At 40.4% G+C, this 18,157-nt stretch overlaps 1 protein-coding gene across 48 annotated transcripts in view; it reads right to left on the bottom strand.

Annotated features, from left to right (window-relative positions):
* The window catches only part of rims2a (regulating synaptic membrane exocytosis 2a), a 111,178-nt gene that overhangs the window by 9,522 nt on the left and 83,499 nt on the right, over window positions 1–18,157 (bottom strand). For 31 of the 48 annotated variants that reach the window (XM_028979711.1, XM_028979702.1, XM_028979703.1 and 28 more), the window contains 4 exons: window positions 17,024–17,130; window positions 14,665–14,834; window positions 13,949–14,173; window positions 8,438–8,655 (listed from right to left, as the gene is read on the bottom strand). The exons of 11 other annotated variants lie outside the window; for them this stretch is intronic. In XM_028979711.1, the coding sequence (XP_028835544.1) occupies window positions 8,438–8,655; window positions 13,949–14,173; window positions 14,665–14,834; window positions 17,024–17,130 (720 nt within the window). Of the gene's footprint in view, window positions 1–8,437; window positions 8,683–13,948; window positions 14,174–14,664; window positions 14,835–17,023; window positions 17,131–18,157 lie in introns of all 48 variants that reach the window. 6 more of the 48 variants (XM_028979727.1, XM_028979745.1, XM_028979743.1 and 3 more) reach the window with 2 other exon arrangements.

Genomic DNA, 18,157 nt, shown 5'->3' with positions numbered 1-18,157 from the left:
TGAATCAGCGCTAAATGTATTTTGCTTTTGACCTAAAGCACTCTAACGAATTGATAGTCTGATGATGTTCTGAACATTAGTGAGAAAAAAAAAACCTATTTACATCCACTGCACTGGTGTTCCACTTCCAAGGCGGATTGTCCTATTTCTCCAATCTAGTGCATAGCAGAAAAGTGTGTTTATGGGTGTGGCAAAGTGACTTGGACAGACCCATAACATTAACTCCTAACTGTCTTTTGAGCATAATCAGAATGGCTTTCAATTTTTCCGTGGCAGAAGCCACATTTAAAAGAAACCATTCCTAATATGCATTGCTGAAATTTCATTTAATATTGTGTCAATGTTTTTTGACAGGTTAGGTTATTATGAGGACACTGGCACGTGGTTATGTGTGACATCACAATAATAGGAACTGATAGGAATGGATGGTAAAATACTGGAAGCGAGACAGACAGTCTGAAAAACAATAGGCACCTAATAAGAATCTGGAGACTACCAAATATGGCCAACAGGAGGATGCAATATACCAGCAGCACTGCATTAGAGCACCTGACATGGCATGCAGACAAGGGACACCATGCATTTGAGTGCACTGGTTACAACTGGCCTGTGACTGATTAGGCTCCAAATATCAGTGTATTTTTCACAGGTATAAACAAGGAGTAATGGAGCTCTACTCTGTGTTTATATCCCCTGAGCTCAGCCTTGATCCATCCCAGCCTTCCTGCGAGTAGACAGCTTGCAGGAGCACACCGCTTTGGGAAGAAGGTCCCAGCCAAATCAACAGAACCGGTGGCTCAGGTTTAAACAGGCTACTGTCATCGCCGATTTAAGGCATAGACCAATTGAAAACATTCACTGTATGAATATTTAAAGTTTACTCATACAGTAAATAATACAGTTAAAGCAACTGTACAAACTGTACAAAACTGTACAGACAAAAGTGAATACACTGTATGTGGGAGTGCAACAACAAAAAAATGTTTTAATGCTAAAAAATAAGACCCAATCAAAAACATGTTTGACAGACAGAAATACACAAAGCTACTATAAATTCTGAAAGCCAGAGAAAAAGGTGAGGAATGGACAGGTCGCAGAGAGAGATACAGAGAGCTCTGGCACTGAGTGCAATGGAGCCAGGCGCTGACCTGGAATAGCCCCAAGCGGGCGTGTGAGCCAAAGACCATGTGCCATCCATCACAAGCCCTTCCAACCAAATGTCCCTGTGTAACTTGAAAGTGACTGGACACAAGTACACAAGCCATGTACTTGAGTTAATGTAGAGATACAAAAATAGTGATATACAAGGTAAAAGGTTACTCAAGATTAAGTCCTCCCTTTAAAATAACACTTGAGTAAAAGTACGTAAGTATTTGCCTTCAAATGTATGTCAGTACTAAGTACAGTGATTTATTACAGATCTAATGTTCTATTATTAGTGGAAGAAAAGACTGGCACAACAATGAAACGAGAAACCCCGGTGCGATTGGTTTCCTCTGGTTTAATATGCGAACGATAGCCGGTGTGAGCTGCAACAGCACACAGATGTTGATGTTCGCATTTTAGGTTGAATTGGGAAAGGGACAGGATGAGTGGGGAGAGTTGAGAGGAGATGATCATGATGAGTCTTACGGGTTGAGATGGAGAAGGAGCCGAGTTGAGTTGACGAATGCCAATCAATGACTTAGCAGCTGGCAGTGGCCATCTTGCTAATTTATAGGAGTCACATTACCTCATCTCCATATTGCTCTTGGTCACATGGATGGAATCATGTGACAATAATGTCTTTCATTTGTCTGATATTCATTAAAATAACATTAATTGATAACACAATATTCAAGGCAAACTATTTCCATTAGGTTAAACACAGTTGACTATTGAAAAAAGGGTTTGAGAATAGGCATAGTTTGTAAATCGGACCAAGTCAGATTTACAATAATAAAAATTGGTGCTTGTCTAAATTCAGAAGAAATAGTGTTGTGGTGTCATGCTAACCTGCTGAATGTGAAGATTTATCAGCTGTACTAAACTCAAGAAGATGGTTACTATGTATTTAGCAACTTTGTTGCTATGCCCATTTTTATGATCATCAGATTTTAATAGATTTTAACAGCAACAATATTTCTTAACTAGACATATAATTACATTAGGGGCTAAGGAAGCGGCCCCATAATCAGAAGGCTGCCGGTTCGAATCTGATCCGGCAAAGTGCCACTAAGATGCCACTGAGCTAAGCACTGTCCCCTCAGACTGCTCGTCATGGCTGCCTACAGCTCACCAAGGGTGATGAGGTAAATCAGAGGACACATTTTGTTGTGTCACCGTGTGCTGTGCTTCAGTGTTTCACAATGACAATCACTTCACTTTCACTTCACTTTAGATGCCAAACAATAACCTTTCTTAAATGCACTGTTAATATGGTTTATATTATATGTAGGGATGTCATAAATATCATTGTTATTTTGATTGTCTGTGCTTTTACAGGCTGGTGCACTAAACATGTGAAGAGCTCCATGCACACACAGCCAAATTTAAATTAGTTGTTCGCAGATTGCATGTAAAAAATAACGAGTTATTATGTTGCTTGGGGGTTATAAGATAAGAAACAGTTACGCAACAGTCACTACATAATAACGCATAACTAAAATGGAACAACAGATTTTGTTAAATGTATTCGAGTAAAAAGTAAGATATTTCATTTTTAAAATGTAGTGGATTTAAAGTAAAAAGTCTCTCCAAAGGGAATTTCTTAAACACAGTAACAAATTACATTTACTTCATTATTGTCCAACTCTCCACTGGCAAGCAGAAATCACACCATAAAAACCATCTGGACAAACAAAATAAATATGTTTTTCTACCTACGAGAGTGGTATAAATAGTCTCACATTGCTCACTGTCTTCCTTTTTGGGTAAGCTGAATTGAATATGAGAAGAGGAACAGACAACTCAGAGCCCAAAGGCTGTCTGTGAGTGTGCCTAAAGGGAATAGGAAGAAGGAAGTATATCTTTAGCTTCATAATATCTGTAGGCAGCACACCGATTGCTGTGCAATGCTGGGTTTTTGGCCAGGAAGCTCCAGTACGCCAGCATTAGTCATCCTCAAGAATGGAAAAATAGGAATGTGTGGGAGACGACAAGAACATATAGTGTCAAAAATTCCATTTTTAGCCTAATGCTCAGTTTCAGTTTCTATTTCTGAAGCACCTACGTTCGTTACATTATGATCCAAATACTAACACATTTTCACCAGTTCTAATCATACCTAATACTATCGCAAAACTAATTTTGTTTCAAGTCTGGAGATAACAACTAATGCTTTATATCCACATATTTTATAATGTGTATGTGCAGATCTTTGGGCCCAGTCTTGAACATATTTTCAGAAATAAATAAACCACTGCTCTTTTGAAACAGAATACACATTAGAAATTCAAATGTAACTGGTTATTCTAGTGTAATGCATTTAACAACATTCACTGTAAGTGCAACTTTAATGTACAGTTTTCATCAAAATAACATTCCTTTTATGTGGAGATTTAATGCCTGCTCCCAGCATCTTTTAAAGCAAGCAAAATGGATGTCTTGTTCAACTACCAACAGTTTGAACCTTTGTGACTAAATTATGTATAACTATAATCCATAAATCACTGTAATCGGTGAGATTAGTTCTTGTAATAAACCTTTGAAAAAGGTAGTAACAGTAAATAAAAATAAAATCTATAATAATTAAGTGTCTGTAGGGGGACTGATCTAACACAGATAATGGACAGAAGGTGAAACTCCATGGGCAGGAAAGGGATGGTGCCATACGCACCTGACAGCGAGGGCACTGCACCAATCAGGCCCAGCACCAAGCTTCCTAACCGAACCCGCAGGTGAGCTGTGACTTCCATGGCAACACTCCTGTTACCATGTGGCACAATTAGACAGACATGCTGCCCAGCATAAAATATGCTATTCCAAGAAACACTGTTTATTCCTTGGCACCGAACAGCATGTACTCACAACTCAGTGTCAGTAAGTACAGCCGACACAGTAACATACATACAAATGTTCTGCACAGCACAATTATTAATAACAATATACAAATCCACAGGCTGGAATAATTAGTCACCGAAACCAAAATTATAAGCACACTCAAAGCGTGTGGCACCTTTCACAACCTGTCCACCTGATATCTTTAGAGAATAAAATGTCGCTGCCATCTAGTCTTCTGTGTTTGGAAGATTTGAATAAATCACTTGAACAAAAATGCACTGAAGAAAAATGTACAAGATCAACCTATTATTTATTACAAAGAATCACTGTCATATCTGTATTGATCTGTATAAACATACAGACAAACCTTGTTTCTTTAGTTCGATAATGCAATAATGCTGGGTAATGGCGGATTATGGGGCTTATTAAAAAACACAATTGAATCACAACAGAGAGACATGCTGAGTGTGCAAACCGAATTGAATGTAGGTTGCAGCTAATTTTCCCCACCAACGGTGCAGCTTCTCTCCCACCACTGCAGAGCTTAGCTGACGGGGGACAAGCACGTGCGGTCCTTGTACCTGAGCACCCAAGGCCCATTCATCATTCTGCCCATCCTGCTTCTCCCACAGCCCCCTAAGAGACTAATTAGACAAGGGGTAAGCGAGAGGGAGGGAGAGGTGCCAAGAGGGGCTCGTAAGTTCTGCTTAAGATGAATTATATCTTGCCTCGGCGCATGCCCAGTCCATTTCCTCCATTTTAATGGGAAAGTTGAAGAAGAAAAATTATGCTGGTAACCCACGATTGTCTATAACAGTGAGGAGTGGGAGAAAATGGAGCATGGTTCAGAATAAAAGTGACATGCTCGGCAAACAATGCAGCATGACTGGAGTTGGTTTCAAGACATTAAAACCATTAAAGTATAAAGAAAGTAAAAAGTGAGCTAATTCACACACAGGAACAAGAAGTCCTGCATCAGCCACATCGACTCCACACCATCATGGGAGCTATTTCTGTTCACTGAAATAACTTGGTTGGCTGACACTTTGTTGTCATAAAATAGCATGTCAGGCTGGTGAAAATGGCAGTGCAGAACTCACAAGCAGGACAATCAGAGCTACGTGACGACAATTTCAGCCTATTTTCAGGCCAGAGTTTCAGAAAGTCCTACAGCATTATCCACAAACCATTTCAGTGAAAAACAGGTCTCACTCACTTGGCAGATTTTAGTGTGAATTTAGTGTGAATTTTCATGCATAAATTCTTTCCTTCTCCATCCCTGCAATGCAGCATCATTTGTGGTTTTATAAAATGTTACATTTGCAGCCCTTATCCAGAGTGACTTACAATCAGTAGTTACAGGGACAGTCCCCCTGGAGACACTCAGGGTTAAGTGTCTTGCTCAGGGACACAATGGTAGTAAGTGGATTTTGAACCTGTGACTTTTAGGTTTGCGGGTTCAAATCCTGAACTCTCAAGGTTCCACTGTGGTCCACTTGACAAAAGTACAGTCCCCACACACTGCTTCCTGGGTGCCTTTCATAGCTGCCCACTGCTCACTAAGGTTAATGGGTTATAATAAATAAAATGTACTCATTTGAACTCAAAATCAAAGTATCATATAAAAAGAAACAGGTAGTTCCATATTTCTTAATTTTCAACAACATTTGCACATGGTTTGCATGGTTTCCTGTTTGCAAGGTTTCTATTTCTCTTCACCCCAGAAAAGCAGTAAAACACAAAGATGGTAAATTCTCTAAGAGAGACTGAATCAACCACAATATAAAAACTGAGCCATGGGTGGAGGAAGTAAGATTTCAGACAAGGAAATGACACAGAACGTCAGTGCTGATGAGTGTAGAAATTAGTCTAAAACAATCTATAATCTAAACAAAGACCAAACAAAAAGTAGAGTTGAAATAAAATAAATAAATAAACACACACACACACACACACACACACACACACACATATATATATATATAAAATAAAAAAAAACAAGTGAGCCAGCCTAATACAGTGGTTATTTAATCGCACAATAGGACTGATTTAAGCTCAGTGGCAGACCTACTCTGGGGCAGTTGTGGCCTAGCAGGTAAGGAAGTAGACTCATAAACAAAGGGTTCAAATCCTGAACCTTCAAGGTGCCACTGAGGTTCCCTGAGGTTCCCACACACTGCTCCCCAGGCGCCGTTCTTGGCTGCCCACTGCTCACAAATGCTACTTGGTGCAGAGGACAAATTTCATTGTGTGCATGTTTGCTGTGCTGTGTGTCACAATGACAAACACTTTCATTCCTCTGAAGAAATATGCTTTTAAAATTACAACTCTATCTGAGACTCTTGTGTATATAAAAACCAACAGCATGGAAGGGTCACAATAATGAAAAAAAAAATGCCCACATTTCCGGCGTGCTAGACAGTGAGGCATTTTATAAACGCTTGAAGAAAAAAAGCACATTAGTCATAGGCTTAGTCATCCACATATTAAGCACAACATTTAAAGTATGACCCCATTTCATGGGAGTGCACCTTAAATAAATCAGTACTGCATCTCTTTGGGTAATATGTCTGAGTTCTCTGGGGAGATGCGGTGTAACTTTTAGTGATGTCAGGACACCTGAAGCTCACATAGGAACAACTGGTCTAATCTTGGCCGGGGCAAATCAGCTTGCTCATGACTTTATGCGAATTATGCTTAGCTGATTATTCGGGCGTACAAAATTCTATCTGGTACGGGACCGTCATTGTGATTAATTGCACCAATCTATATTACCTCAAACCCCCCATCTGATTTGCAAGTCTTGCATTAATGCAGAAGGTTTCTCTGGGCTTTATACCTGTGAAATTTATAATAATAATTTAAACACAGAGTATGAATTAAGGCCTGTTTGTGCACTGGCCTTGTTTGTAGTTTTTGAGTGCAAACAATGAGATAGAGTGAGAGATAGAAAAAGAGAGACAGACATGTGCCGGCTCATCACACTGCATTCTGAATGTACTTGGCGTTGGAAGTTGGAGCACGAGTCTTGCAGCCCCTGGCCTCTTTTTGTAAGTCAAAAAAAAGCTCCTTTAAATACAGCAGATGCCTCAGGTTGGAGCCTTCTGGGTAAAGTACAACAAAGTAGGCTAAACGTGGGTCCAGGAACAGCCACGATGCACTCACCATTGGTTTAGAACCAGGTCAGGGATTTCTCAGATGGCCCAAATACATGACTGTTCATCTAAAAGCATAAAACTGAAATATTGATATATACGTTTTTACAAACACATGGAGAAATGTATTCTTGCACAAAAATATTTTCACATTTGCACCTCTGCCATAGGACTACTAATGTGCAAGTGGATAAATCTCATGATTGGTCCATCTTGATATTTGCCATTAGACAAAATGTATCATATAAAAGGGCAATGAGTATTCTATCCAGTCAGCTCATGCTTGCAACACGAAGCAAGCCACTGTCACTCAACATTATAAAAAGAAAACTGCATTCAGCTGCAGTCCAGCCCGTCTTGGTGAGACTGAAGCACCGTTTATGGACCCAGACTTCAGCGAGGATATGACAGAGTGATGAGTGCTTGGCGACCGGTAGGAATTATTAAAACCCAGGGATCGCTGCGAGCCATGTGCCAGGCGCATCACATGCTGCCAGGGAGAGTCGGTGCAACGTGAGCTTCAGGAAGCCTTGGATTTCTGTTTGTTCGCAGCTTTTTTTTTAAGCTCCTTTCGGAGGCCAGTCATGGCCTCAAACGATTGCAGGGCAGATAAGTGAGAGCCCATTTTCCAGGCGTGAAAAGAAAAAATCCAATCGAGGCAGAAGAAAACAATCCACAGGAACGTGTTGTTGATTGAGCACGACCCCTGCAGCCCTTAATTTAGGCCTAGAAGAGGCAGACACATCTCTCCCAGCAGGTTATCAATCTAAAAGAGGTAGGTAATTACTACATTTTCACTTAACTGAAGCATGCACAGTTGTCAAAAGGTACACAGTGCAAGTACAATCCTTTTTTTTACATTTTTTTCAATTTCCGTTCTAATTATTCGACACAAACCTGTGGAAGCTGAGCGTAGTCAAAGACAAATGACTACATTAATGCAAGGCCGCAATGATTCCTACAAAAGGGAAGGCTCTGTTATCTGTTATGTGAAAAACAAACTTTGAATAGTTGAAAAAAGGGACAAAAAGAGACACAGGGATGGGAAGGAATGTACAGCCTTGTTAATCTAGAAGAAAGAGAATGGAAGAAGAGTTAAAATCATCATCACCATCATGCCCTTAGCTATGGTGAAGCCTGTAAAGAGATAAATGAACGTTGAAAAGGGTTGGAAAAGAAAAAAATTGAACAGTAGGTCACTGGAAAGTTTAAAAAAAGGAGGGACAGTCCAGGGACATGGACAAATCGAAGGGAGGCAGAAGACTGGAGACACTCAAGAGACGGACGGATGACCCTCCTACCTGTCTGGCTGAGTTGGGAGGTGCTGCGGCTCTTGCGCGACAGCCCCACGATGGCCTGCATTTTGGCACCAATGCTGGAGCGCCGCTTCTTGTCATCGGTGCCCACCAAGCTCACGGCCGTGTCCGACTGGCTGCCCTCGGTCTTCTCCATGTTGTACATCTCACCGCCGATGCTGGTGCTCTTGGTCATGTTCATGCCACCCGAGTTGCCCATCTGCCTGTTTTTCATTTTGGACGCAAAGTCACTGTCAGTGGCCATGATGGAGAGGATGAGGGAAGGGAGGAATATGGGTGGACAGGGGAGGGTTGAGGAGGAGAGGAGAGATAAAGGAGGTGATGATGGAGGAGGAGGAGAGAGAGAAGGATAGGATTGAGTACAAGGACCGAGGAGAGAAAGTCTCAGGGATTGAAGCTGAGGTGACAGCAGGGCCCAAGGTTTACCGGTTTGGCAGGTATCCAACTCTGGTTGTAAACAGTGTTTTGCATCTCTGTATACCTCCTATACTATATGTTATAATTATTCAATTAACTGGCCGAGGACAATCCCTACATAAAGATGGACAGACCAGTTCAGATGAAGTACTTCTTTTGTGTGCACATTTACATAATTTCCAAATGAAGACACATAGACACAGGATGCATGCAGTGCCATGTCACATGCAGTTATATCAGGCATTAGTCCAAATTCATTGTAAAGCCCTACTTTTAATAACACCAAGTCCTTGAGACGAAAGATCTCTTAAAGGTTTACATAATGCTCATCTCCAAAGTCCAGACTAACTTCTTGTTTGTTTCTAAAAAGTTTGTGTTCTTCATTCAAATATCTTTGTTTCAACTAAGCATATCTTAGTTGAAACAAAGATATGGTTAATGTCCTCTCACCACTGAGAATGCTGCGCTGATATACAAAATATCATAAAATTTCTTTTAAAAATGAATGTACATTTTGTTCAGACAACCCACATTTAACACACCCACGCCTATGGCATATTTTAATCAGGTTTATCCTGTCAAGAAAATTGAGGGAACCACTTGTTCAGAACAGTTCACCAAGATAAAAATCAGACCTGCTTCACATTCCACAGACAGAAAAGAGGACACACAGTCCAAATTCAGACCACCCAGTGCCTCTGAGCACAACGAGAAAACTCACTCACTACTAATAAGCCTGGGAAAGGTCATAATGAATATACTGACCCTTCAAGAAACATCGTTCCATGAAGCCAATTAAAAAGCGCACTTTTATTATTAGTATTACAGAAATGAACGCACTTTGACAATCCCTGCTCAAATTACTTTAATTGGTCATTTGAAAGTCTCCTCCAATTATCATCTTTGTCACTTCCATCTAATGCTTTAGTTCAGTTTCAGAAGATGTTCAAATGCAAATTACCTGTCAAACAGAATTTAAAAGAAACAGCTTTGTTTCGCAAGGGAGGCAATTCACAAAATGATATAAACAAAAACTGAGATATTACTTCTTTTTTTTTATTCCGGCAAGAAAACATGGGTCACTTTTCATCTCAACAAGCCAAGGGTTTACACCAGCACCCAGTAGCCCTTGCCGTCTCTCCTGGTGAACTATGGGTCCAGTCAACCAAAATCCATTCCTACAGCAGCCAAAATCACTATTAACTGAAGCCAATAGTATTGCCTGAAATAATAGTTCTGAGATTTAATGGCACAGAAATATGTGCCTCTTCCAAGTGCAAACTTATTTAGCAAAATAATGCCTGGCAACATGCTATATCAATCAGCATTTATATCCACCATTTTTTAACATATATGGAGAGGTTTAAAGTTAAGTAGAGGGAGAGAGAGAGACTGAAAGCAATAAGTCTGTTGAGCTGTTTCAGCACTGTGCTTATGCTTTAATGAATTCTAAGAGATTACCCTCATTAGAGCAAGCCCCTCATTAAGAGCTGCAGCCAAGCTGCTCTCGGCACCCTGCGTGTCACATTCATTATGGCAGGACAGTGACAGGTGATCAAGTAGCAAATTACCTCACCTTCATCTCCATAATTGAGAGATCACAGGTCTACCTCACAAGGAACTTGAGTCTGACAGGAAGGGCTGCAGTCTTAATGCTGTCAAATAATTCATCACACTCTGCCCTCAACACACTTGAGCTCAAAGTCTTACGAATAACCCAGTGAGAAATGTTTTCATTCATTTTTGTATTAATGAAAGCCTGGTAAGTCGCTTTGTGATAGTGCTACTAGTTCTGCTGGAACCAACTGCCACTGATAACTAAAAATGCCCCAGCCACTACTATTAGTCATGTTTAACTATATCATTTTCTTCTATAGTGCTTTTATTGATATATCTTCTTTTACTATTTATTTTAATGTGTATCTTTAAATATTTTTTAATTCAGATCATTTTTAATGGCCTTTGTGTATGATACCATGAAAGCAAATGCAAAAAAAGCATCTCTCAAAAATGTTCATGGACATCTCTGTTTCAGCAGAAGAAACGTCTATTGTGTAAAGTGCATTTGTTTTTATAGCTTAGGCTAAGCCTGTAGGACCTTCCAGAACAAGGGCTGTTGACTGAGACTGCTACTGCACCTTTGAAGATGACTTAAAATTTTATTTTAATTAATGTCAGACGACCTTTAAACAATCATACTAGCCCTTCTCAGCCACATTTTAGACCAACGTTTTCCTGGAAAGGTCACATTTTCTGCAATGATTGGGGGGTATCGACATCAAATTGTCAATTATAACATTAATAAACATACATTTAATTAAAAGAAAACCACAGTATATTTGTAAATTAACGATTACAGCCCAGATAACAGACTGGATAGAGCACCAGCACCATGAGGTTTAAAAGCTCCATTGAACCACTGCCTCCTACTTCTCCTCATGGACTTGGCACTCAGGTTGGTCCCTACAGAAAATGTACTTGGAACAGAGATGCTCTGAAGGGATGCATCTATTCAACCCATTTGCAGGACTGAGTGTTCTTTTTCATGCAGATTGTGCAAAGTGCATTCCCATCTAGGCCAAGATGTTCCTTTGGTGACAACAAAGGAACATTTTTCGTGTAGAGCTCATAGGGGGGAAAGCCAGCCAAACTCCCAGTGGTGTCCAAGAGTAAATTATGGCATGGCTGTCCATTACACTTCCAGGCAGCAATAATCCTTCCTTCTGCACATTTAGGTTAAATCTCATTAGCATGTCTGTTGAATTGTGTCTTTCAATTTGTAACCTCACAGGTTAATTAGTTTGATGGGAAAATTTATTCAACTATACATATACATTTCACCTACTGACATAAAAGGTCATGAAGTAAGGATTTCCTCAGCTACCTTTCCTTCCTGTAATTGAGGTGACACAGAAAAACTGTTGCTATGGTAATGCTGCCCCTGGTCTTACCAATTGTGTGCTTTTTCCAGTCTACATGAGAGGTAGGATCCAGGGCCTTCAAGCCAAATTATTACATTTGCTTCATTAAGAAATTTAATGCAAAAGTCATTTTAAATGTACAGAAAATATGAGAGGTAGAGTCTAATTTCGTCTTAATTTATAATGGGGATGTAGTGTCACAGAAGCTAGATGTAATAACTCAAGGCTTCACACTTCCTGAATACACAGATAAAGGATTTTTTTACAAGTATTTACCCAAACCAACTGGACTACTACATGTAATCTCCATAATCATTTCTTCGGCCATAACAAGTGAGAAGAATAATGCACAACCATAAGGAAGCATAAATCATCACCAAACTGTTTTGTGGTTTATCACAAGAACGATTTTCAAGTTCTCTTCAGAACCAGTGACCTTTACTATGAGTAGTGATGCAATAATTGTGCCGTGGGCTATGCTAATGCATTCTGTTTCACAACCAGGTCAAGAATGGACTTTAAGTGTTGCTGTAATCATTCTCCAGTCTGTACACATTTAATCATCACTAATCCCCAACATTTTCCCCCAACAGTCAAGTCTCGCACTGTCTGAAATGCCTTGAAAAATTGACTGAAGACAATTATTAGAATATTTATTACTTATTGTAATTATCAGTTTCCTCACTAATATTAATTTGGGGTCATTGCAAAAGTAAGGACCTGTCAATGTGCTCACTGTTCCTATGCAGTGTATCATACAGTGGCATAGTGAAAGTAAACATATAAATAAAGAAGAATGATGTTTTGAAGAGATGCATCAGATATTGTCAGCCCCAAGATTCCTCCTCAATATATAGGGCACTGGTGGCCAAGCGTATAAGGAAGCAGACTCATAACTGCTTCCTTAGCCTCATTTGACAGATTTGTTCCATTATGCAAAATTGTTTATTTTGTTTGAAATACTTCCTTATATAAATATGAACATATTTAAGGGGTTTCAGTAAGACTAGATTAAAGTCGGTCCTTTTGTCAGAAGCCAGGCAGGCAGCATATGAAAGACTGTGCTTCCTACTAATTTTTCTGCTGAAATATTATACAACTCAGCTAATGAAGTGGAATGCCCTGAGTCCCTGCATCATTTCCTGTTTGAGGTGACAGTAATGTGCTGACTTGTAATCCTACTACACCCACAAATCAAAACAAAGGTCACATGATCATAGCATGAGAATTATGTAAGAACTGCAAACAAATACCCCTCTTCTGGCTGAAACCTAAATATTATTTATAGAGTAGAAATATAGGGACATCTGGAAATATTCCTGAAAAGATGTATGTACTATAAATAGATCAATTAATTCATCCAACCATCAATTCAACAGTTTTGCCCAGGACTTGAACAAGTAGGCAATTTAATGCATTGATATTTTCTGTTAATTATGAAAGAAAGAGTTGGTGAAAAACGAGAAAAAATCAAGCCTGCAAAGCAGACCTATACCAATTTGTCCACTGTCAGTTTCACAGCCAGAGTGGGATTAGAATGACATTGTGTTGCTCTATCTCTGCCTTTATGTCCTCTATGAAGACTTGGACTACAGACAGAGAAAGAGCCTGAAACACAATCACCATAATAAGGGGACATGGGTAATTATATGCAGAGTTTGGGGTCAGCAATAATTAGATTTTGTCATTATAACAAATGCTTATATGGAATAGTGACAAACACAGAACTTTGACAGAGTGCAGACATAAAAACTGGACAAGACAGACCATCAGAACAAAAGTCATAATGGCATGAACTCATTCTGCTAATTGCTATGCATATTTCAAGAGCCATTTCTATTTTTTAATTTTGTACCTAATGATTATCATTTACTTATGTAATAAGATTGTTTTGTCCCTAAATGTGATATGATAAAAAGAGTTATTAAAGAACTCAGTGCTCTAAAAAAGCTCTAAAAGAAGAAAATATTTGTATCATTTGTATGGCTCATCATACAGTATGCATCAAAGTGATGACTGTGTCACTGTATGGCACTGTGAATATTTTCAAATCATCTTGTCCTGTGACTGAGCAGGTTTAGTTCGATCTACTGTTGGACACGAGGCTGCAGAAGCAGCAATGGTGTCAAGCCCAGCAGATCAACCCAGTGGACATTACCTGAGGTCAGTCTCTGAGAACCTCCTCTGGATTCCTTCTTCGGACTCCTCCTCCTCCTGCTGCCTGTCTACACTACTGCTCCTCCTCTCTGTTCTCCTGCTTTTCCCCTGACGCTCCCTCCCTCCGCCCACCACCTCATCCTGTTCTTCCAACTCCTCTTCCTCCTCAACCACACATTCCTCCCCTTCCCTGGAGTGGCTCCGCCCTAGCATAGCTTTTGCGTTGCTGTGGATAGTGCACGTAGAAGCACAGAATGGGAGCGCATGCACACACAAACAGAAAAAAGTCATAAAAAACAGTGAGAATTGTTGGAGACAACAGCATAAAAGATCATGGGGTGGAGGGTGGCATCAGATAAAAGAACTGGAGCAGTACAGAGAAGCAGACAGAAATGCAGAGATCAATAGAACTAGAACACATAGTTAAAACACAGAGATCAGTGTCCTATATTAATACCTGACTCAGCTGATTTGCTAGTGATGGGCTACTGCCAAAAAAGAGAAGTAAAGTTCAGATGTTTGGCTCCAAAATCAAAGTCAAACCTGAACTCACTGAAAAATGTCTGAATGTGTGTTATATCTCATCTATACCGGGTAGGGGTTCTTGCCATGGAGAACACCTACACCTTTCCAGGTTTTGATCAATTTGTTGGGTTCACCCATCCCTAGCAAAAGAACCAAACAAAAATTGGGCCATGGTGCTTCCAGAACACTCACCTGATCTTGCGACTCCCCCGAGGCCTTTCTGACTGGACAGACATGTAGCTCGTGCTGCTGAACCGAGAAGCACTGCTGGTCCTCGACACAGCGGACACGTCGCTTACATCACTGTCCGACGATTTGGCCGAGAGGTTGTCCGTGCCTCGCTGGGGATCCCTTCCGGTATGCTGGAAGAATGGAGAAAGGTTTCATCATCAAATCTCTGTCCAAAAAGGATAAACACTTTCTTTAACTGTGAATAACCTGTTATAAAACCTAAAGAACCAACACTGGTAGGAACAACCCCTGACCAAGGTACCAGTTTGTCGCTGTGTAAACAAAAAAGTACAATTTACTGACACCAGTTCACCTAGTATGGTGAGCAGAGCACCTGGAGGAAACCACACTGATTTGAGGAGAACATTTAAACTTCATACAGGGAGGAGCACATCACCCCCATGCTAACTATAAACTGGGGAAGTCAGTCAGGAGAAAACAGTTACTTTTGTATTAATGTCTAAACCACAAAAGTGAGTACAACCCAAATTTAAAATCTCAAAACTGTGCCCAATTAGCCATTTTCCATCCCCAGTGTCATGTGACTTGTTAGTGTTACAAGATCTCAGGTGTGAATGGGGAGCAGGTGAGTTAAATTTTGTGCTGTAGTTCAACATGGCACCTCATGGCAAAGAATTCTCCAGCATACCGCGCAGGGACCCTCACCGGCTGTGCGCGGCCCCATGAGCTGTGTAGGAACAGATATAAAAAAAGGTGCTACTTGCGTTTTGGACTGTTTCTCTGGTTTTGACCTTTTGACACCAAACTTTGCCTTATGGATTACCCGTGTCTGTCTCCAGCATGCCGCTTTGAACAAACAGGTTACATGGTAACTAGAACTTACATGGTCACATGCCGACCAGCATGCTCTTCCCGCTCAAGTACTACAACATTGTGGTGAACCCCCTTCCAATTGCACTCAGCCCAAACCCAGCTCTTCAGGGATATCTGCGAATGTGCACCCCAGCAGAGCTACTAACAGTCTAACAGTCTGGGTGGTGGTAGTCTAGTGGGTAACACACTCGCCTATGAACCAGAAAACCCAGGTTCAAATCCCACCCTAAAATTGCTCCAGGGGGACTGTCCCTGTAACTACTGATTGTAAGTCGCTCTGGATAAGGGTGTCTGATAAATGATCTAAATGTAAATGTAAATATGCATGTACTGCCAAACCTCTGTGGATTTACAAAATTTCATAAGCATTAAAGTAGTCTAGTTTTTTTTATACATAGCATAAAAGTAAAAAAGTATCTTCATTTTGCATTTCAAAAATAATTTGCGGCTTCTGGTGCTTTCTCTGCTGACCACTGATATAGACAATAGCTGGGGAAATAGAATAGGCTGACCAGTGAGGGGCTTTTAATGCTGCTTTAAGGGAAACCAAAACCTAGTCAACATTTAGTGTCAACATTTGTCAAAGCCCACACGATTTAATTTTGTTATCACACTGAGTGGGGTGAAACAACAGAGCGCTAAGGCATTATGTAACCATGGAAAGTTCCACATGGCAAGCCCTACATTTAAGGCCAATCTGTGTCAGACCTAAGTGTCTCATTGAGATTTATGTCCACAAAATGAATTAAAGTCAGGAAGAAAAACATCTGGCTCTTCCTGAGAATAAAGAATTGTTTGACTTTTTGAAGCAACATGCACAAGAAGGTGTCAATAGTAATTGGCCTGAAGCAGGAGTCCTTTCCCTTGTTTGGGTATTACATCCAGAGTTGAACACATAAAAACATGTCTGAGAACACCCTGAACATAGCGGGAATAGAGGCTTCACAAAAACCATATGAAATTAAGCTGGTAAATGATGTCAGAGCTGGTAGACTTGCTAAATGGTGTGATAACATACCTAAAGATGGTGTGATAACATACCTAATGGTCAACCAGCTAAACCATTTTAACTACATTAAGCTGGTTATGCTGTTCCAGCAAGGGCACCAAATACATGGAGTGCAGTACTATACAATTGAATGAAATCCACTGGGTGCATCATTGCTATTATACCACAGTTAGAATAGCAAATTCCTCTCAGGCAATACATGGCTGGACTTGATTGATAATAAAAATTTTTACACGGGACATTTTGTTCTTCCTACAAAATCAGGGGCAGTGGTGCTGTAGCAGGTGAGACAGCAAACACGAATCCCGAGCCACCATAGTGCCACACACTGCTCTCCGGGCGCCTTTCATGGCTGCCCACTGCTCATATAAGAGTGACTGGTTAAATGCAGAAGACACATTTCGTTGCGTGCACCGTGTGCTATGCTTGCAGTGTTTCACAATGACAATCACTTCACTTCACTTCAAATCAGCTTGCCTTGGACTGGTAGACCTGTTCCAGCCGGGAGTCTGAGCCAGTACCCTGCTTGTACTTGTTCATCTTCAGCTTCATCTGCCTTGTCCTCTCCTCCACATCCATTGCACCTGGGAAAGAGAACACGGCATGGTAAGAGCATTTATGTGTAGGAAGTTTGATGGAAAGGAATCTTCACACAAGAGCTGATGATGGTAATGTGAGAGCCTGTATTAAACTTTCAGAAAATAGACACTTTCCCCAATCTGGTACTGCTCTCACCATATTCTGACCCCTACAGAACAAGAGGATTTCAGTGGCCGACGGACGAATCCATTTTTAATGCGTCAGCAAAGTACATAAAACCAACACCGCTTGGTTCCAACCAAGTGTTCTGGCAGGGGGTTGAACTCAAGACGGTCTCAAGATGTTTCAGGATGCTATAAACACAGCATTTCAGCCTACAACCTCGAGCTCAGCACTAAGGGAAAAAAACAAGCCAGCAAATTGCTTGTGTGTCAGGAAAACAGTATTGTGTGCCATAAATTACACTACACTGAAGCCCTTCCTGTCCCAACAATAAAACTTTCACTAAAATGCACACTCACCAATATATAAACTCCGTGTTTATGACACCCGTGTGGCCGCCTTTTATTCCCCCACTATATTCTGCAGCATTGTATTAGCAATCCAACAGCCTACAGTCATACTGCATTCCCTCTGGAAATGTATAGACATCAGGATGCACCAGGAACATACTAACTGTAATGGACCAGTTCAGCAATTTTATTTTCTTGAATTGCAGCTCACATCACTTGGCCACCTTTTTCTAATCGTTCTCTCTGGCAGAATTTTCTAATACAACATCTATAGAAATGAATATTTATGCAACAGGGGAAATTTTGGATACCTTCCATCAGGGTTTTTTTTTTGTTCTTGTAAGTAGTATTCTACTCCAGAAGAATAACTTAGTGGTCTGCACAACCTAATCTCAAGTAGCACTTTTCACAGTAGTAGAAATGTACCATAATGCAGACTCAATGGCCACTTTATTAGGAACCCTGCAATAACAGTTAAATATATTACAGATTTACATACTAAACCTTACCATATGCACAGTTAGGGACCCAAGTCCATTTGACACCATGCATTGTTTGT

The sequence above is a fragment of the Denticeps clupeoides genome, chromosome 5 (assembly GCF_900700375.1).
Source record: "Denticeps clupeoides chromosome 5, fDenClu1.1, whole genome shotgun sequence".
Taxonomy (NCBI): Eukaryota; Metazoa; Chordata; class Actinopteri; order Clupeiformes; family Denticipitidae; genus Denticeps; species Denticeps clupeoides.
Note: the sequence above shows the minus strand (reverse complement) of the source record. Positions and strands in the feature narration are given on the sequence as shown.